The sequence below is a fragment of the Magnolia sinica genome, chromosome 8, assembly GCF_029962835.1.
Source record: "Magnolia sinica isolate HGM2019 chromosome 8, MsV1, whole genome shotgun sequence".
Taxonomy (NCBI): Eukaryota; Viridiplantae; Streptophyta; class Magnoliopsida; order Magnoliales; family Magnoliaceae; genus Magnolia; species Magnolia sinica.
In genome coordinates, this window is record NC_080580.1 from 35,116,683 (window position 1) to 35,139,005 (window position 22,323).

At 41.7% G+C, this 22,323-nt stretch overlaps 1 protein-coding gene and 1 non-coding gene across 2 annotated transcripts; both read right to left on the bottom strand.

Moving 5' to 3' along the window:
* Positions 1 to 1,267: 1,267 nt before the first annotated feature.
* LOC131254226 (probable LRR receptor-like serine/threonine-protein kinase At3g47570) lies at positions 1,268 to 6,115 on the bottom strand. Its single transcript, XM_058255224.1, has 3 exons — positions 3,454 to 6,115; positions 3,358 to 3,420; positions 1,268 to 1,710 (listed from the first exon to the last, which is right to left on the bottom strand). Exons 1-3 carry the CDS (start codon positions 6,113 to 6,115, stop codon positions 1,268 to 1,270), a joined length of 3,168 nt encoding a protein of 1,055 aa, XP_058111207.1.
* A 14,223-nt stretch (positions 6,116 to 20,338) lies between these two features.
* Positions 20,339 to 20,445, bottom strand: LOC131254502 (small nucleolar RNA R71). The gene has a single exon (XR_009175614.1). It is a non-coding gene; the product is annotated as a small nucleolar RNA R71 (small nucleolar RNA).
* Positions 20,446 to 22,323: the final 1,878 nt, after the last annotated feature.

Consider the following 22,323-nt stretch of genomic DNA (forward strand, 5'->3'; position numbering starts at 1 on the left):
GGACGGTTTGGATCTTTCACAGGCATCTCTGTGGCCCCACATAGCTTCCGCCCACAAGGAACTTCCTGTGGGCAGGGGCACAGGCAATTGCTTCCAATGTGAAAATCTGTCTTTCAACAAAAATCTCTTACTTGGTTTCAATGGAACTGGTGATGCCATTCTGTTTACATTTTGTGTGATGCTCGATCAAAACCAATATAGTTCCTTCGCTTGACCCATAAATGTTACTATTGGGCCACACATCTTGGTAACCAAGTCCATTGATTTCACGGACTCCATTACGTGCATGTTGCATGCCATAATATATATTTTTTTAATTAGATAATCCTAGAAAATCAATGAAAATGAATAGCAGCCAATGGCCTATATTTTACTTGCATGACTGATGCAGGAGCTTTTAAGGGCATCTCCCATCTACGCTGGGGGACACAATATGAATCATTTGGATCGGTAGAGAAATGCCACCAATATTGATTCGTAAGCATTGTACTTTCTTTCCTCATTTTGTTTTAGTGTAGTGGGGATATCGTACATCTTCCACAGAAATACCATTCGAAAAAGATACTTAAAAAGACATCAATCATAATTAACAATGAGGAATGATCTGGTGGGCTAAGTGCATGGAAACATTCCCATGAACAAAGATGCATTTGCTCTTGTTGACATTTCGCATGGTATATATATATATATATATATATAAGAGTCTATCTAGGCATATGCATTTAGGATGGGCTGTAGGACACCACTATGTTTCGATGTTTCTAATTATCTTGTTGGTGGTGTATTGACAGATATTTGAAAGTAGGGCAATGGTTCACATTCATCTCGCAAAACAATGTAATCTTTTAATGGCATTCATTGGACAGATACTTCTTCTGATTACTCTCCTATGGGTAGTCCAATTGCTGAAGCACAAAAAAATAATACAAATAAATGTTGAAGCACAGTTGCTACTCCAATTGCTGAAGCACTTCCATTGGAATGTGATGGCATTTTGCGAAGGGTTGAATAAAATGCTTTAGCTATTAAACATCTCAATGACCCAATAGTATTTTTATTGTAATAAGATGATGTCTTTGACTTGGTACATTCATGTTAGCTGAACATGAAATAAAACAAAGAAAAAGAAAAGCATAGTCATATATTCACCATCAATACAAGCGCACTCCTAGGCCAAGACTAAACATATCTAAAGCTTGTTAAGAAAAGTATTTTCAACAAGCTCATTTTATTTTAAAATCTTCTCAATATAACTACCAATAATATCTCAATAATAACTGAGGTAAGATGGATCTTCACCTGACAGTTGTGACATAACTTGTTCATCTTGCTGAATCCTGACACCCAGATATAAATCCTTGATTGCATGCATTTCGGTGACAACATCTTTCATGCACATTCGTTCTCTTGGAGACTCTGAAGAGTACAACACACCAATTCTGACCAATAAAATCAAGCATTCATGCATTCTATTTCTTGTATTGATATGATTTCCATTGCCCTGAGTAACTTCAGTGCCTTCTATAAGCAATTGTGGCTTAACAATCTCCATTACTCGTTCAGGCAAAGCTAACTTAGCAAAATGATGAAGGCTTAGATTGTCCATAAACATCCCATCAGTTGGCCCCTTGCCAGTGATCATCTCCAATAGAAGAATTCCATAGCTGTAAACATCTCCTTGTGTAGATGCTTTACTGCCCATCACATATTCTGTAATTTATACATCTCATATTAGAATGTAAGTGACCATTTGGATACAAATAATATCAAAGGTTGAATATTGAGAGATAGAGAGAGGGAAAATTCAGGCTCACATACATGATTCTGGTGAGCCATACCAAAACAGTTTGGATGATGAGCTTCGCTCTGAACACTGTTTCTACTTGTGTGTCCACTTCATTGAATTGCCGATGGGGCTGACTCTTTAGCTATGGACCTAACATAAGGTGGCACACCTGATGGGTCGGGGTGGATTTAACGTTAACACCATGGAGCAGCCCACCTGAGCTGCTGAACCCCTCTGATCAAAATTGGCGTGGAATAACTCTTACCTTTATTAATAAAAACAGGCACACACAACTATTTATGCGTCCAACTAGTTGGCATATGGGGCCGCCATGGTGTTTGTATGACATCTCACCCGTCCATTTAAGTTGTCCCACCATGATGGGCCCGCCTTTTTGAACGATGAAGCGAAGGCAACACACTTGCCAGAGCCCACCCAAAGAACATGAGTTGGTCATATGTAGGGAATATAATAACCTAAGCCATTTAACAGTTTGGATCCGTTGAAAAAATACCAGACCAATATAGTAAGTTCCATTAATCAGCCACACGTATGCAAAAGGTTGGAAGCTTAGAAGAATATGACTAGTTTTTCATGTTTAAGGTAAACGTGGCTCAGTCCAGAGGAAGCAGTGGTGGAGACGGAGGATTTCGCAAGTGGTCGCAGTAGCAGCGATGGCTATGAAGGGGAATTGTGGCTATGATGGGTCAGATGGAGGATCTCGTTACTGTGGTGGTGGTGCTTCATATGGCAAATGGAGGAACTAATCGTTACCAAAGTGGCGGGTTTGCTCGGGATGACAACCGGAGGAACTAAGTATAGCAGTAGTACTAGTACTAGTTATGGTTGGGTTATCTTGATCTCATGTTAAGTGGTGTGTGGAGGGGAATGGCTGGGTTATCTTTATCTTGTTGACTGGGTTATCTTCTCTTGTTATGTTTTTGATCTTGTCCTGTTATGTTTTTTGATATCTCAAGAGCTACAATTATTAATAGTAAACGGTTCTCTGTTATTTGGTTATGGTTTATATAAAAAAAAATATTTTCTTGTTGAAATATAAAAAAAGAAGAAGTAAACATGGCTGATCAAATTACACCCATACGTCTATCTACTCAAACCAGAAGCATACTGTTACCCTAGAGATGCTCCCCAAGCATATATTACGGAGAAGTCAGCAGGCTGTGGCACTCTTCAGGCACGCAAAATGTGTGCCTTGAATGAGTACATTTGTCAACCCACTTAAAACCGTACCAGCCCTACTTTTTCACACACTTAAGTCCAAGCAGGCACGTGTAAAGGTATGTGTGGGGTTAGAATTCCTTTTGAAAAGAATTGACAGCTTCTCACTTTCCTGTAACATGTTCATCTGTTAATGAGTTACAGGGGCGTGCTCTCACCTGCTTGGAGAGAGAGAGAGAGAGAGAGAGAGAGAGAGAGAGAGAGAGAGAGAGAGATTTTGCTGAGAACTGATTCTCATGAGAATTTTTGGCCCAACCCCTCATTTGAGCTAGATGAAGGGCCTGCGTATACACATCACGAAGGATGAGTTCTTACAGAAAATATTTGCGGACCAGTTTCCAGGAGATCATTTCTCAAGGAGATATAAAATAAATGGAAATATATGAAATAGTTACCTGAAAAAAAGAAAAAAGAAGAAATATAGTTACCTGGAGCGATGTACCCAATAGATCCTTTCATACCAACCGAGCTGGTTTGAGCAACCTCAGATAAGAACCTGGCTAGCCCAAAATCACTCACACGAGCAATCATGTCATCATCAAGAAGAATGTTGCTTGGTTTTAAATCTCGATGAACAATTGATGTTTGGCAATGATCATGGAGATAATCTAATGCAGAAGCCACATCAATGGCTATGTTTAGCCTTTGAATAAAGTTCAAGCTCCTCGGCTGATCGTCCTGGCCATCTCTGTGCAACCACTTCTCTAGACTTCCATTGGGCATATACTCATAAACTAGAGCTTTGAAATCACTGCCCTTAAAATCAATGCTGGAGCAACAAGTTAAGATCTTAACAAGATTCCGATGCCTAATGTTTCTCAAAACTTCGCATTCAGCCAAGAAACTCCTAAGAGCTCCTTGTCGTTGAAGGTTGATGACTTTCACAGCCACGATATTTCCGTCTCCCTCTAAAATTCCTTTATACACAGAACCATAACTTCCAGTGCCAATCAAATTGGCAGAAGAGAACCCATCTGTTGCTTTAAAGAGCTCCCCATAAGACACGTTCAGAAAAGGATCCTCGGCAGAAGTCTCAGTCAAAGGTTTCCTTCTTGACTTTCTTACCCAATAAAGAATGGTAAAGAAACATGATAATGAAATAAGGCACAGGACAACACCAATTACTGAGAATTTTACTTTTGAAGCAAGAGACTTCCCCCGTTTCTTGGAAGAGCATGGAGGCAATTGTAATTCATGAATACCCCCACAAAGCTTACTATTCCCGAGCACTGAAACTTGACTGGCATTTCCAAAGACCCCTTCTTTCGGTAACTCACCCTCGAAATTATTGAAAGACAGATTTAGATACTGCAGAGCTAGAAGCTTCGCCATGTATTCTGGAATCTTCCCAGACAAATTGTTGTGGGAAAGATCCAGGGATTGAAGGCCTCTTAGAGTAGTAAATGTTGGAGGAATTGATCCTTGAAAGAAGTTCCCATCCAAGGAGAGAGACTCTAGGCTGAGACAATTGCCTAGCCATCGTGGAATTTCGCCTGACAATTTGTTATTAGAAACCCGGAATGTTCCAAGAGCTGGCAAGTAACCCGCTCCATTTGGCAGAGTAGTAAAGAAGTTGTTTTGAGCTTCAAATTTAATCAGAGACGGAATGCTGAAAAGTTGTTTGGGTAAGCTACCACTGAAGTAATTATACTGGAGGTATATGAATTGAAGTATGCAATTACCAAGGGCTGAAGGTATGCTTCCCGATAGATTGTTTCTAGATAAACTGAGTATGAACAGTTGGGAGATGTTGCCAAAGGTTGACGGAATTTGCCCTGATAATTCATTTCCTTCAAAGGAAAATACTCCAATCTTGTTAAGCTTCCCAACACCAACGGGAATAGTACCTGTTAGAAAGTTGTATTCCATTCCTAGTGTTGTTAAGCCGACAAGATTCTGAATCCCAGATGGTATGCTTCCAAATATACGGTTACTTCCTAATGATAGGTACCTCAGCCGGGTCGAAAGATTAGACATGGAGTCAGGCAACACCCCACTGAGACGATTTTGGCTTATGTCCAGCACTTGAAAGTTACTGCAATTGGTCAAAGAAATGAGAAAATTCAAGTCACGACCTTTCCCAATTCCAAGTCCATTGCCCCAGAAAGCTAAGGTGTGGAGACCCTTAAGGCTTCCAAAATTCATAGGCACGGATCCAATAAAACTATTCTCAGAAAGATGAATATTTAGAAGTCCCGAAGCATTGGATAATGAAACTGGTATATGCCCTGTGAATTCGTTTGCTCTGACATAAAGCTCTTGGAGATTAGGAAGAGTGAGGTCTAAGTTAGGTGGAAGATTTCCATGCAATCTGTTAAATCCCATGTCCAAAACGTTAATAGAGGAGAGATTGTAGAGCCGAGGCGGAATCGCACCTGATAGTTCATTTTCACGAATGGCAAGAATGCTTAACTTCACCAACCGACCGAGATCGTCTGGGATGTTGCCATCTAGACTATTTATTGAGAGATAAAGGTAAGTGAGAGACGAAAGGTTTCCAAGTGAAGGTGGGATGCTTCCTGTAAGATTGTTTTGACCAAGGTACAATCTGGTGAGCTTTGACAGAGAACCAAGCTCAGTTGGAATCCTCCCTGACAGCTGATTCCCGTAAAGATCAAGGACTTGGAGTTCCGAAAAGTGGGTCAGATTTGCTGGAATTTCTCCGGTGAATGTGTTATTGGCCAGACTGAGATACCGCAAGCGGAACAAACGGCCAATCTCATCGGGAACCGCACCGTGGAAGCTATTTCCTGTGAGATCGAATCTCCTGAGGAAGGTGAGGTTTGCAATGTAGGGAGATATGGAGCCCACCAAGTTTTGGCCAGTGAGGTTCAAGGCGGTGACCCTTTGAGGATGCCGTCGACCACCGCAAATGACACCTTGCCAGTGGCAGAAGTGGAGAGTATGGTTCCAGGAGCTCAAGGATTGGAGAGGATCGTCCCTTATTAGATCTTTAAAGCTGAGCAAAGCAAGGAGATCCGTTTCGTTGGAGAAGCGAGCAGCAGATCCGAAGAAACATGGAAGGTGAATGGAAGATAGAAGGAGAAATGACCAAATTGCCCATAGGCTCATACGTTGGATATAACACATACCTCGTTATCAGACCCACGGAACTTGCTAGCGTTAATCCAAAAGCTAGCAATATGGACGGATTCCGCTACGTCCGGTCGGAAGCGGATTGGCTGGTGTACCACGCACCACCAACCTAGCTGGTGTGTTGACGTCACCAAGTTCTGTGGGTCCCATCGTGAAGTATGTGTTATATCCGTCCATTTGATGAGCTCGTCCTAAGGCTTGATCCCGAAAATAAGACAGATCCAAAATCCACTTTAAGCAGTGGGATTGAACGGCTGCCATTGAAACCCTTTTGAGCGTCCAGAAGAATTTTTTTGTTTATTCTTTTCATCTAGGTCTGACTGACCTTATGAATAGATTGGATGGAAAGTAAACATTACGGTGGGCCATACGAATGATTTAACGGTGAGATCATTGTCATATATATATATATATATGTGTGTGTGTGTGTGTGGGGCGAGGAAATCAAAGTTATATTCCACTTGAGCATAGGAAATTACTCAAATTTAGGGTCAATTTTTAAATTGACCTCGCCAAATGGATGACCGGTGTAGATATGATAAATACATCATTGCGGGCCATATAACTTTGATTTCCTTTGAACCGTTCGTACAACACTGGAGGCTTTAAATCCTTCTTCCCACGACACGTACTCACACCAGATAGGTGGCTGGTGTGTGTACACCAGCCAATCCGTTTCCTTCTTCCGAATATGTTGTGTGTACACCATCCAATCCGTTTCCCTTCTAATCCGTTGATGAATTGATACGAATCAAAAGATGGAATGTCTTCTGTTCTTTTTTTTAAAAATGGATTCGTATATTTCATGCATTGGGCATCTTCAGAGAAGAAATATAAAAATGTGTCCCTCCGTTACAGAAAGGAGAGGAGGATACACATGATAAGATTCTAAACACGAAAAGGAGAGGAGGGCACAGATGAGAAGATTCTAAACTGAGTTCTGAGGGGAAAAGACTAGGAGTTCCTAACTAGCCAAGCCCCGTTCAGTGGAGGAGGAACTCTCCACGAGGCAAATGGGGGAGGTCGGCAGCCCAAAAGAAGTCCCCGTCTCGTTGCTCATCGCTGCCCATTCGAGCCAATCCATGGGCAACTCTGTTCGCCTCCCTGAAGGTGTGGATGAAAGTAACCGAGACGCTTCCCCGAATGTATTCTATCATCCTTCTTCTTCTAGTAGCAGACACTCCATGGAGTTGGTCTTTCATTTGAGAGTAAGCCCACTGCTACTTTCGAGTCACTTTCCACTTCAATCCTGTTTAGGCCTTGGGCCACACAAAGGGATGCATCCCTACTTTAGCAGCAAGATAGGTTTAGCAAGTGACCTCTTGAGAATGTAAAAATTAGATTCTCATTTTCGTTTCAACACACTCCCCCACTACTTGAGGGTCCCAAATTTTCCTTAGAAGATCCGTCTACATTCAATTTTACCCAACCCGTAGCTGGCCTTTTCCATTTGATAATGCGAAGGCACCTGTTTTTCCTAGAGTAGGCATGATACCCAAATCACCAATGGCCTTGTTGTTTGTGTGACTTTTGCTTGGCGGTAGTGGGAAAGAAGTAGTAATGATGGAGAACCATCTTTCGATGTTAGTTATGGACTATGCTACGTTCACATGGACTTCTTCAAACCGATTCCTGTTTCTTGCATTCCAAATCTCCCAGGAGATGAGGTGAGGAGTAATCCCTTGGAGAATACTAATGTTTGAGTTACCGTTAGCCATGCTTCCACCATTTGCACGGCTCGACCTACTACTGATTGACCAGCCAGGAAGGAGACAGAGAGAATGGAGGAGAAGTAGGACTAGACACTGTTTGCAAGCTCAGCTCAAGCAAAGAGGTGGTCCTGCGTCTCCTCGTTGTGATTGCCCTCTAGCGTGCAACAAGAGCAGCAGGACGCAAGGATCGTTCCTCTTTTCTTGACATTGTTATCCACTGGGACAACCCGATTGAGAATTTTCCACTCAAGTCATGATTTTGGGGGGCAAGCTGGCATGCCACACCCATTTAGCCCAACATCTTTGGCAGCCTGGCGTGTGCACTTCCTTTCAGGCAAATTTGACCGTGAACTTCTCAGACGACTCTTTGGTCCAGATGAAGCTGTCCTCACCTTGCTGGGTTGAATACCCTCCCTTCGGATGTGCTGAAGGATGTGGGGAGGAAGGAGAGGGGGAATAAAAGCAATGGACAGGGGGACGAGAGGGCCAATCACGTCTTGTACCCTCAGATGCTGATGATATTCCGTAGGGCTCCTAGCCTGGACCTTAGTATTATAAACTAAGATGAGTTGAAATCAAATATGAATTGATGAATAATGGTGAGAGATTAATGCAAAACTTAAGGAATCCAAGGGTAGGAAACTAGGGATTCAGAGGATCCACTTGTAGAAATCAGGGAGATCTACGGTCGATTCATGAACTCAATCGAACTTTGAGTCCCATCTTCATCCAGTTAGAAGATATAACCTAAAAATCAATTCTAAACTTCATTTAATCTAGTTTTCAAGAGATCAGACGGGTGTAAATTAGAATGGATTCCATCACAAAACCATGCTTATGAGACAAAGCAAACAACAGAATTAAACCAATTCACAGCTAATCTGAGTGATGTATGAATGTTAGGAAGGATTCCATCATCCAACCTTGTCCAAGGGGCAATGGTGAACAACAGGGCTTGCTAACTGCATAATCATAATAATAGAATAGGAATACTTAAAGCTATCGCAGATCTATTGTAATTTCAGTCACAACAAACCATTAAAAACTAGAAATATTCCTATTATTCAAAACTAGAATCAACATAGTTCATGGCATGAATCAAAGTCGTAGAATCAGTCCCATCACGCCACAAGCTTCACCTCTTAGCCCTAGCTAAGAGGTTTAGCCTGACATGGTTCGGCTAATCCTCCAAAAATTTTGAAAAACAAACAAATAAAACAATTCCCTCTCTCCTTCTCTCTCTATCTTGTTGGAAACTTGAATGCCCCCTTCTCTTTTCTCTCTTTCTCTTGCTTATATGGTTTCTTCCGTCGTTGGAGAGCTCTCAAGCACAAGAGGAAAGTGCCCAAGTGATGGATAGGAGTCGGTGCTTTTTCGCACTTCTCTTTCGCAGCAGCAGCAAATCCGGATCCGGTTTGCCCATGCCAAGTTCTGTGCAGCAAAAATGCACTGACAGCTGCGTTTTAATCTGAGATCAAGAGGAGCGATCACCCTGGCTAGCAATTCTGACTTCATACAAAGGGCAAAAACCCCATTCTCCGGCTTCTAGACGGTCTGGATTGAACAGATAGGCCCTGATGGTGGTCCATAACTTCTCAAACTTTTCAGACCGCGCGAACAGAGGCAGGGCACGTCCGGACGCTGTACAGATGGCGGGGCCCACTTCACTATTGGTTCAAGGAATCCATGCCATCCACTACATTCTAATAAAAAAATTCAGAGATGGTCGGTTTTGGCTTGACGCTGAAGCGGCCCACCTGATTTTCCATATTTTTAACCGGTATTTTCCTGTGTGCGTGCATGGGTTTGGAGAAATTCCTTTTGTATGGTCGGTTTGACCTTCTGGAACGAATGGACGGTGCAGATCATCAAGTTGTGTGATGATGGCGGCCCACTGAACGTCAACCTCATTTCCCTGTTACAGTTTTCACACCGCTGAAAACGAAAACTTCCGTTTTAGTAAGAGAAGTCGGGTCAGTGCCTGCTGACCGACTTGGTTCACTCAGTGCACGGCGAGTGCACGGCTTCTGTGCACTCCACTTTCATAAAGTGGGTCTCGCCTTGATGTATATGTAAAATCCAATCCATCCATCCACTTTTTCACCTCATGTACACTGTTGAAACCAAAATTGAAGCGCATCCAAATATCAGGTGGGCCCCAAATCTCTATTTTATGGGATGATCTATCCATTGGGTCACTTCCACAAAGACAGAATAGTTGAAATTCGACGTGTACAGTTAATTTATGGTCCTCAGGCCATGTATAAATTTTCGAGCCGATCAGATGGTGGGAACCTTGTGATCTTGCAATCTGGACGTTTTTCAAGCCTCTTTGAAGTGAGTGGCTGGAATTTCTCTGATCTCTGGTGTGTGAATCCTCGATCTTAGTCCCATAGAGTCCCGTCCAATGCCTTGGTGATGCTAGAGTGTCAAATCTAGCTTTTAGCATCCTTTCCAGTTCAAGCTTGTAATTGCACCTTGCATCATAAACACAATTACAACAGGCCGTTGAACAGTATTATATTCATAAATCCAGGCAATAACTAGGGTCTAATATGCAATATTTGACCCTCAACACAACCCCCAACCAGCATTTTGCTAGTCCCGAGCAAAATATGCGAAAATTAAGTTGAGACTTATAGGAAAATTTATAAACTCGAGTGACTTTTGAAAGACAATTCAGAACCTAGAATTTTAAGATTCATGAATGTTGGGCATTACTCTCTCCTGGACTTAAGCACACGGTAAATTTTATAATCAAGTTCTAAGCATTAATCCATCAATTAGAAAAATTCTAACATTGAGTACTATGAGTGTATAATGAAATATTGTCTTATCATCCTAGTTTATTTCTCTATTTCGTGATATCCTTGGCACTCCACAAGAGCATTCGGGGTCAACCACAACCTAAACCAAAACCTGCCTCATAGATCAAAATCTCAACCCTTGATTTTTCGTCAAAAGTCATGCTAATGAAAGGAATCGAATCCTCACCTATAAGGAGCAAACCTATGGTGAAGACCAGTCGCCCAATATTTTCTGAATGTCAACTGTGAGGAATCAGTCCTTCACCTATAGGGAGCAAACCTATGGTGAAGACCATTCGCCCAACCCTAGGTATTTTCTTTTTCTTCACTTCTTCTTTTTCCTTTTCTATTGATCATGATAGGCAAATTGTCCAGGCTGGTTCCTTTCATGCTTAGTGATTACCAAGTTAGTCCTTCAATATTGAACTGAAACATCAATGTGTAAGTGAGATGTGACATGTAAAATTATGATTCAATCAATGTTTACAACTTCTAATTATGAATCAACACTTCAAACTTAACTGTGAAATCTAATAGATAATTGAATCTAAGAGTCATAAATCTATCATTACGTATCTTATAATTCTGAATCAAAGACGACCATCAAAATCACTTCGCATTCACAAGAAGTTCCAGAAAAATTTTAAAATTTTCACAATTTTTGCTCAAGACCGATAAAATACTGATTAGGGGATCTAATCTCCCACCCCAATCTAAAATCTACATTGTCCTCAATGTAAAAGATATGACCATGCAATGCACATGGGACAACGAAAGTAAAGGAAAAGTGATGGGAAGATAGTACCTGGATAATGAATCGAGAGAGAGACTTTCTAAGAGATCACAACATGAAAATCGGTTAGCACGAGAGTGAAGATACAAAAGCAAAATATCCTAAAACAATGCAGAAAGCAAACTAACCTAATGGCATAAAACCGTCTATCCTAGAATAACATAAAACAAACTACCATAGTCCTATAAAAGCAGGAAAAAATTATTCGATCATGCCGCAAGGTTCCTCTTCCAGCCAATATCTTGATAAGTTTCTCAGTAAGTTCCTCAACAGGATCATCCAAAAGCCCTTTTTGCAATTGGCTTGGACGCTCTGGAGCATGACTTTCTAGGGAAACTTATGTACCTCATCAAAAAAATTTCGCTGAATCACTTGAGGTATCCAAAGTATATACGTTTCACCTGTGATAGAAGAAATTTCGGTGTTATTATCCCATGGTGAATCAGAGACTATAAGTAGATAAAGCTCAGAAAACTTCTCAGGAAGTGATGTAGTTTCAACACATTCCGAAGTGTTAGACTTCGGTTCCATTGTCAGCTCCTCATCCTTTAATGGTAGACATGTAGGATCAGGGAAAGAAGAGGCTTCAGAATAAGGGTTCTCTCGATCAGTGATGACTACCGAGATGTTGTCTTGCAAGGCATCCACTTTGTCTTTTGACATGAGATCGTTTGAATCTGCAAAGTGTGTCAAGCAATCATCCAAAGAGTTGGGAAGTTCAGGTGAGTATGACTTATTTTTCACATTAGAGCTCGTGATGATCTACCCAAGAAATCTATCATCCTTGAAAGTGGATGGAGGTACGCTCTCTTGCTCCAATCCTACACAGACAGATTGAAAATCAATAGGGGAAGCATCGATGTGATCACTCTGTTCATTGAAACTACTCAATCGAGGCGTTGAATTGTCAAATATGTACAACTCAGATGGTGTCCTGTAAGGCATCCACTTTGTCTTTTGACATGGGATCGTTTGAATCTGCAAAGTGTGCAAAGCAATCATCCAAAGAGTTGGGAAGTTCAGCTGAGCGTGACTTATTTTCCAAATTAGAGCTCATGATGATCTGCCCAAAGAATCCATCATCCTTGAAAGTGGATGGAGGTACACTCTCTTACTTCGGTCCTGCACAGACAGATTGAAAATTAATAGGGGAAACATTTATGTGATCACTTTATTCATTGAAACTACTCAATCGAGGCGTTGAATTGTCAAACGTGTACAACTTAGATGGTGGCCTCAACTGAGTGGTTTCAAATTCCAGGGTTGTAGCGAGCAACTCGTCCTTCTCCCGAATTACATCATCGTTCAATTAAGGGGAGTGGTGCAAACATATCTCACAAGAGATAGAAGGGTCATTTGTAAGGGGCTCATCCTCCACTTTTAAATTAGACATGTCAAGTGAAGGGAGTGACTCATTATGACCAACCACTTTGTGTACGACTTGATCATTGACCTGGACTAAACTTGAGATTGATTCTACGAAAATTTGGGTTGTACGTTTATAATAGTCATCCCAATATGCATCATTGTCTAATTCCGTCCAGTAGTGCACACTCGGGATGGGATCGCTTTCCTCACATTCCATTCCTGAATTAGGTTGAGGTTCGAATAAATTAACATTTACCTCATCATTGAAATCCTGTGTGTCATGTGAGGGAGGTGTGTCATCATCACTGTATTTGAAAGATACCCACGTCTCTTGACCATTCCTTTGGACCGTCATCGAGATCGACTCATCGGGAAAGTGAACCATATGCTCATTAATGGAATCCAACTCCTCATTCCAAATTTCAGATTTCTTCAAAAGCGAGTGAGGATCACTTTCCTCGCATTGTATTTCTGGATTGGGTTGTGGTTGGGATGAGCGAGCTTCCTCTATCCTATCGAGGCACGAATTGAGTGCTTCCATTGCTTTTCTAATTTCCACAAGACAGGCCATGTTACGCTGAATTGAATCCTCTTGGATCGTTTCTGGTTGGATCTCAAAGGTAGGGGATCCAAGAGAATAATTATTATAACATGTTGTTGGTTCATTTCCCCAATTTTGATGTTTCCACTGATTACAGTCATACGGATCATAGGTGGGAGAATCTGATGGTTGGTAATACATATTATCACTCATAATATAATCACGCATTGTTTTCTTTTTATCAGATGGATGATAATAATTCTCACTCCCATAGTTATGATAACCCCAACACTCACGTACTGTTTTGTTAATCCGTGGGGTGTAATTGTTCTCCTGCATATGATCACGTAAGGACTTCTTAACCGGTGGATCTTTATATTCCGATCGGTTCTCGATGATAGTTTCAGAAAAGTTTTGGGACATAGGTTGATTTCCATCATAATCATCATCCCAATATATGTTATTCTTCTCAGCATACTGACGTTCCCACTCGTACATATACATGGTGCAACCCTAACTCTGAATCTAATCCTAAGAAAAATAAAAGAAAAGATCCTACAACAGTATGGTAAGTAAGAGGAGAAGAAGTTAGAAGGAAGTTACCAGATTGGAGTTCTATGTTAAAATCCTGCAAAAGGAAATAAAAGAAATTAGTTTCTAAAAACAAAAGAAATCCTAGAATTAGAAAGTTTCTAAAAATAAAAATAGAAAGTTAGTTTCTAAAAAAAAAGTTTCTAATCCTAGAAAATAGAAAGTTACTTAAAGGAAGAATTTAAATCTAAAATTAGAAAATAGAAAATTTCTAAAAAAGAAAGCCTAGAATTAGAAATTTTCTAAAAAATAAAACCCTAATTCTAAAAATAGAAAAAGCTTGAAATCTTCATGGACCATCCACATTTGTTGGAATCGAAAGGGACGAGGAAAAACAAAAACCTCTTCATGGAAGGAGAGCAAGAGAGGAGAATGGTCAGAAAAGGATCGCTGTAAATGATGAACTTGGAAGGTCGGGAGAGCCGCTAACCAATCTGCGTTGACGAGCATACAGTCTAACCTGGCCCATCTTCGGCTCCTACCCGCTCTATTGTTGCACCAAGAAAAAGGAGGGCCCTGGTAGCCAGCATCGATCAGCCCTGTGTTATTGATAGCGTCTTGGAAGTCTTTCATTGCTCCCGTCATCTGAGGAGTGCACCAATACGATCATTAGGACTGAGAATGGTGTTGAAGTCCCTGCTAACCAGCCAAGGGCCCGTAGTCGTTCTAAAAATTTCTTTCAGCTCATCCAAGAGGTATTTTCTATGTTCCCTGCTACAGCTAGCATAGACTGTTGTGATGGTGATGGGTAGGGGAAAAATCAACGAGTTGGCTTTGATAGTGATGCTTTGATTATTGGCCCTGATTATCTGCATTTGAACATTATCCTTACCCAAAATCCATATCTTGCTTCCCCCGGTCTCGTCAGCGATGTGGTTGGGAAAGCTCAACCTAGAAGCCACCCTTGAGCGACGAGAGTCTCTAAGCATTGGTTCCTGTAACAAAACAATCGCAATATTGTGTTTCTTGGTTAGCCTTTTTAGAAAACGGGTAGTTTGAGCATTACCTACCCCCCGTACATTCCAAGATAGGATGCTATTCATCAAGAACACAACATCTTGTCTCAACCCTGTGATTTGCTTTTCGACGGCTCTTCCCGTGAGTGAAGTTGTACAAGGACAAACTTTTTCTATTTTTCTTGGAATGTTGTATCCGATTGCCTTGTCATGGTTTGGTTCGCTCGAGTCGAGAGATTGGAGGGTCGTCAAGACTGTATGACCTGTATGTCCACCCAGAGTTGAAGATCCTTAAACTGTTTAGCCGCAGTTGGGTTCCTGGGTTGTTGCGAAGCATTCTTGAGGGGCAACTAAGGTGTAAGATCTGTTTGATCCATGGTCTCATCTATCGAGAGATATGGAATCTTTCGGCCACGAAGATCTTCACTCGGGGCCCACCCGGAGGGGTGGTCGGTGAGCCGAGTTGAAATCGGGGAGCCGAGTTGAAATCGGGGGTTGTCTCAGGCAAGGTGGGAAGGGTCAAGATCTGCTGTGCAGGCTATCCCTAAACAGGTTTTTACACGCAGAGCCACCTATCCAAGGCGTTGAGCATCATGGGGAGGTGCGATCCATGGGGTGATCGGGTTGGGCTGCGGAACAATGGGAATGGTAGCAAGCAAGTTGCCTTGAAATGAGGGCTAATTGTTAACAAATGAGGACCGGAGTCGACCATCGATCCAATAAAAGGGGGTAACATTGAGTAGCATGGTTAGTGGAAGGAAGGTAAGATATTGAGGATCGGGGGAAGATCCAGGTCCGATGGTTGAGGTTGAAGGACGGTTCCAATTGGAGGGAAACTTGCTTTTGTGGGCCACGGGTGGTGCGGATTTGCATTGTATCGGGAGGCCGAGAATTCTCTGTGGCGTTTTGTCGAGCAGATTGAGAATTCTCGGTGACATTTTGTCGATCGCATGAGATGTGAGTGACATTAGTTGGTCCCCTAACCGGGTGGCCCCGTCTAACTCGGGAAGGGAACCAAGAACGGGAGGAGCTTCTTTGGGTGTCCACATTTAGAGCCGTGTTCGAGTTGTGACCGAACGCATGAGCAACACCATAATCTATGTGACACATCCATGTCGTCCATCTGCTTTTATAGATCATTTTATGGCCTAGTGCAAAACCGAGGTAGATTCAAAACTCAAGTTGCCTTGAAACATCCAAAGTGGAAAGTTGTTTCCTTCTTTGGGCATACGTGATGTTTATTTGTCATCTAACCAGTTCATAAGGTCACACAAACGAAATAGATAAGGGGGAAAATACAAATAATCGCTTCATCCAAAATTTCCTTGGCCCCGAGAAGTATTTAATGCGGGCATTAAATTCTCACTATTTCTATGATGTGGTTCACTTGAGCTTTGGTTCTACCTTATTTTTGGGCTCATATCCTAAAATTAGCTTGCCTAATGGATGGACAGTTTGGATAAGCCACATACATCAAAGTGAGCCCCACAAATTTCACACTCGTTGATAGTTTTAGAGTTAAAAAAGTAGGTCAGAACCTCAACATTGAGAATCGTGTAGAAATTAAATGGGTAAAAAATTATTACCTATTTACAACTATATACGAAGTGATTTAAAATACGGAGCCTTACTAACAAAAAGTTCCATAGGGCGTACCTTGATCCGTGAGTCACATCCACCTTATCTATCATCCGAGCATACTCATATTAGGACGGGGAACCAAAAGATGAAGGCATTTCAAAATTCCAGTGGGCCACACCACAAGAGTGGGAATGATACAGAGATACCCACCCTTGAAGTGAAAACCATATATCACCCTGGTCCAAAACTGGGTGGGTCTCGAGAAGGTTCAGATGGTAGGCGTGGCTTGCTTAAATGATGAATAGTGTATGAGTTCACGATCGAGATCTCGATGAGATTGGCCACCAATTGACTTCTTGCTTAATGTGTAAACAAGATCAGAGGTGATATTCGGAGGGTTGGGTTCGTTCTCCAATGTTCTATTTTAATCATGTCTTTGTTGAGGGTCAAATATTGCATATCAGACCCAGTTGTTGCATAGATTTACACGCATGATACCGTGTAATGGCCTGATTAATCGTGTTTGTAATGCAGAGTGTTTGTACGAGCCTGGACCGAAAAAAGGTGCTTAAAGCATGGACTTAACGCTCTAATGACACCAAAGCATGGGATGGACCCCAGGAGATCAAGATCGACTGATTTGCACGCCAGGGATCCAAGAAAATCGAGGAATTGAAGTTCAAGTGGCCTGAAAAGTGTCCAGAATGCAAGATCATAGGGTTCCCACCATCTGATCAGTTCGAAACTTCATACGTGGCCTGAGGACCATAAATGAACCGTACACATAAAAATTCAGCTCCTGAATCACTGTGGAAGTGGCCCAATGAACAGATCAGCCACTAAAACAGTGATATGGGGCCCACCTGCTGTATGAATGCGCTTCATCTTCAGTCCCCACGGTTAAAATAAGATGAGTGAACGGATGGACGGATCAGATTGTGCACATACATCGCCTTGGAACCCGAACACGTGACGCGTGTATACGGGGTGGTGTAGCACAGGACGCGCACCAAAATTCGGAACCTCGGTCAGCAAGCGCTGACCGAGCTCTCCCTCTCCGACTCGACTTCTCTCCAGCGGAAGAAAACAGGGATCGCGGTTCGATCAAGTGGGCCGCCATCACGGTCCCAAAGACCAATCTAAACCGTCCATTAGATCATATTGGTCCACATTACCAATGCCTAGGTGGAATTTTTCTAGGAAGCAGCGGGTAGCGGATTTTGACCGTCGAAACTTAGGTTGAACGGTGATATGAAAAATCAGGTGGGCCGCTTCAGCGTCGATCCAAAACCGACCATATCCGACCGGTTTTTCGCGAAGAAAACATTGGACGGCATGGATTTACTAAATAGACAGGGAATGGAGGCCCGCCATCATCACAGCGTAAGAGTTACGCAGTCCCTGTTTACGCAGGGACGTGCGATCGCGTGTCCGGCCTTCCGTGGGCCACCACCATTGATTGTATGGTCCATCTGGACCGTACACAGGCTCCAGGGGATGGGGATGACCCCAGCCAAGATTTCCTTTTGCTTCAATGCATGCCCACACAGGCAAATCTCATGTAAACATAAGAATAAACGGTACAGTTGAAAGCCTGATTGGTTGCACCAAACTAGAGTAGAAGCGGTCATGTCTGACTGGTTTTTCGTCCACAATCCAGTGGACGGACTGGATTCTTCACGCAACACTGATCGTGGGCCCCACCAACAACGCAGCTCGGTCCGCAATCTTTGCTTGCGCACGCTGCTGCGTAAGGAATTCCACCTACAGCAGAACATCAAACGAGGTCTCTAGGGCGCTGGGGCTATAAGAAAGAAGGGAAAAAGAGCAGGACAGGGGACGAAGCTAGAAGATTGGAGAGAGAGAGTGAAGTTTTATTATTTCTTTTTTCGTTTCCTGTTATATTATTTCTTTCCTTCTTGTACATTACTTTCTCTTTATATTTTTTATTTGCCTTAAGTTTAGCCCATATCAAGTGTGGCTAAACCTCTTAGCTAGTGCTAAGAGTTGAAGCCTGTAGCAAGATGGGAGAGTCTACTTTGTGCCTTTAATGCATAAACTGAATTTGATATATTTGATTATTCAAGGAATATTTTTCCTAGTCTTTTATGGTCTGTTGTGACTGAAATTACAATGGATTTGCAATGGCTTTGAATATCTCCTTTTCTTTTTTTATGTTTATGAAGTTAGGAAGCCCTGTTGTTCATCATGGCTCCATGGGCATGGTAGGATGACAGTACCCTTCCTGATCCTCATACATTGTTGATTGGTTGGTAATTAGTTTAATCCTGTTGTTGGCTTTGTCTCCTGGGCATGGTTAGATGATGGAATCCATTCTAATTCATATACCTTTCATCTCTTGAAAACCAGATCAAATAAGTTTGAATTCTATAATCCTTGATGCAGGCATAAGATCTCCCTGATCTCTACAGTTGGATCCTCTGAATCCCTAGTTTCCTTCCTCTGAATTTCTTAAAGATTTAGATAATTATTCCACCATTATTCCTTAAATTTCTATTTGGTCTAGATCAAATCTTAGTCTAGTTCTATTTCTACTTGATTTTAGATAACGTACAGGTATCAGTCCCTGTGGATTCGACCTCGGTCTTACCGAGTTTATTACTACATCACAACCCTGCACTTGGGGTGTGAACAAGTTTTTGGCGCCGTTGCCGGGGACTGACGGTTACGATCTTCTGAAATTAATTAGTTTTAGGATTAGTTTAAGATTAGGATTTTACTAACCTTAGTTTTTATTTATTTATTTATTTATTTCTATTTGGGTTCAAAACTAACTTGTTTCCTATTTTATAGGATCTGGACATAAGTTTCTCAATTGGTAATTTCTTCCTAATCTCTCTACTTTTTCATATTTTTAGAATTAGGGTTTAAATTTTAGAAATTTTCTAATTCTAACACTTTTAGAATCTAATTTATTTTCCTAATTTATTTTTAGAATATTTTTTAGGAACTAACCTTCTTATTTTGTAGGCCTTTAAGATAGAAGTTTCTAATTTGGTAAGCTCTTTCCCTACTTCCTATCTTTCAGTTCTCTTTTAATAATCTACTTTCTAGTTTAGATCTTTCCTAATTTATTTTAGAAATCTCCACTTTCTTTTAAAAATTCCTTCTTTTAGAAATTAATTTACTGCTATTTTTCTTTTTAGAATCTAACTTATTTTTGTTTTATTTTGCAGGTTTTTAACTTAGGACTTCGATTTGGTAACTTCTTTCCAACTCTCTCTTTCTTTCTAGATTTTCTTTTCCTTTCTTAGGATTAGGTTTTTAATTGAGGGCTGCGAGTGTTTTCATGCCCAAGTGGGCCCGTGACGACACTCGACGTCTCTTGACTGAAGGAGGATTGGTTGAGGGGTTGACTATCCATCGCAGGACTAGACACCGCTCGAAATCCCCTGAGTTAACTGAAGTTATGGCTGAACACCAACCTCCTCTACTTCCACCCAGGGTGGAGGATACCCAAGATGAGAATGAGGTGCAACAGGCACCCCCGCCTCGTACTTTACGAGATTTTCTACAACCGGCGGGAGTGAGTACGCCCTCATGCATGATTTTTCCTGAAAACACAGGACAAATGGACATCAAGCCAGGAGTTATCCAACTCCTTCCCAAATTCCATGGACTTGAATCTGAAAGTCCATATTTACATTTGAAAGAGTTCGATGAGATAATAGCTACATTATGTTTTCCTAATGTATCTGAGGATACAATTAGGCTGAAACTCTTTCCTTTTTCCTTAAAAGAGAAAGCTAAGACGTGGTTACATTCACTGCGTCCTAGATCCATTGGCACATGGAACGACATGCAGAGGGAATTCATAAAAAAATTCTTCCCACATCATAAAACGATTACCCTCAGAAAAGCAATCATGAACTTTTCCCAAAAGGAAGATGAAACATTCTTTCAATGTTGGGAAAGGTTCAAAGATTTAGTCAATTCATGCCCACAACACGGATTTGAAACGTGGAGCATTACAAATTTTTTCTACGATGGACTGACATCTTTCATGCGCCAAATGGTCGAGACAATGTGTAATGGAGAGTTCATTAATAAAGATGTCGACGAGGTATGGGACTACCTTGATAGTTTGGCTGAAAAAACACAATCTTGGGACTATTACCCAAAGTCGAACAACACGTCTAGGCCAACTCAATTAAAGGAGAAAGGTGGATTATATCTTTTGAAAGAAGAGGATGATCTCAAGAGTAAACTGACTACGATCATAAGGAAAGATGAGGCCATGGAAGGAAAGAAGGATAAGGTCAATGAAATTGTTTGCGGCATCTGTGATTGCAACATTCACACAACTGAAAATTGTCCTACAATACCTGCCTTTCGAGGAGTGTTGAATGAACAAGCCAATGCCGTAAACAACTATCAAAGACCTTTTACTGGACCTAACTCTAATACATACAATCCTGGCTGGAAAAATCATCCAATCTTTAGTTGGAGGAACGGACAAACGGCTACTCCTCCAGGTTTCTTCAATCAAAATCCAAATCAAGTGAAACCTCAAGAGGAACCGGTTCAAAATTCCATACAAGAGCTGGCTCAGGCAATGCGGGAAATTACAGATTTTATGCAAAAGATAGATTCTCGTATGACGGTTATAGAAAAGGGGATGCTTCCTGCACAACCTCTCCCCAATCCTAAACCGCAGTACGAGAATAATGATCCCAGCTCTTTAAATCAGATGGGGCATGCTAAATCCATCACCACTCTTAGGAGTGGGAAGATCATTGATAAAACTCTTCCGGTTAGGCCCGAAAAGCCTCAAGAACCGAAAGAGGACAACAATAATGAATCTAGTGAGGCCCCACAAAAATTAGAACCGAAACTTCTAGAAAAGCCAGTTGCTCCATTTCCCCAACGGTTGGTTTCACCAAAACCTCTCTCTAACTCTCAGGATATCCTAGAGGTGTTGAAACAGGTGAAAGTCAACATTCCTCTACTTGATGTCGTTAAACAGATACCTTCATATGCCAAATTCCTAAAAGACTTATGCACGACCAAGCGACGGAAAATTATTCAAAAGAAAATCTTCTTGACTGAGAAAGTGAGTGCCATCCTGAAGCAAGACGTGCCGCAGAAATTCAAGGATCCCGGTAGCCCAACCATATCATGTGTAATCGGGAACCATCGAATTGATCACGCACTTCTTGACTTAGGAGCGAGCGTCAATCTGATTCCCTACTCGGTATACAAACAGTTAGGTTTGGGTGAATTAAAACCCACCCTAACCACACTACAACTTGCTGATCGCTCTGTTCGTGTACCAAGAGGGATAATTGAGGATGTGTTGGTCCAAGTTGATAGATTTTACTACCCTGTAGACTTTATCATCCTGGACACCGAACCCATCAATAACATGAGCACTCAGATTCCCGTCATTCTTGGTCGCCCATTCCTTGCCACGTCAAATGCAATTATCAATTGTAGGAATGGTATTATGACTATGTCTTTTGGAAATTTGACATTGGAGTCAAACATTTTTTTCAATAACGGCAACAACTCAGAGGATGATGACGATTTCCACGACATTAACATGATTGACTCTTTCGTGGAAGATACGACACCTCTGACCTTATCCTCCGACCATCTAGAGACGTGCCTGGCCCACTCCCATGATTTTGATGATGACATGATTAGGGAGACGTGCGCCTTGCTTGATATTGCACCGGTACTTGAAGTTAACCGGTGGAGGCCACAATTTGAAGAATTGCCACAAACCGATGTAGTGCCTCTACCGTCTAACCTCAAGCCGCCGAAGCTTGACCTAAAACCTTTGCCCTCTGATTTGAAATATGCCTATTTAGGTCAAGATGAGACATACCC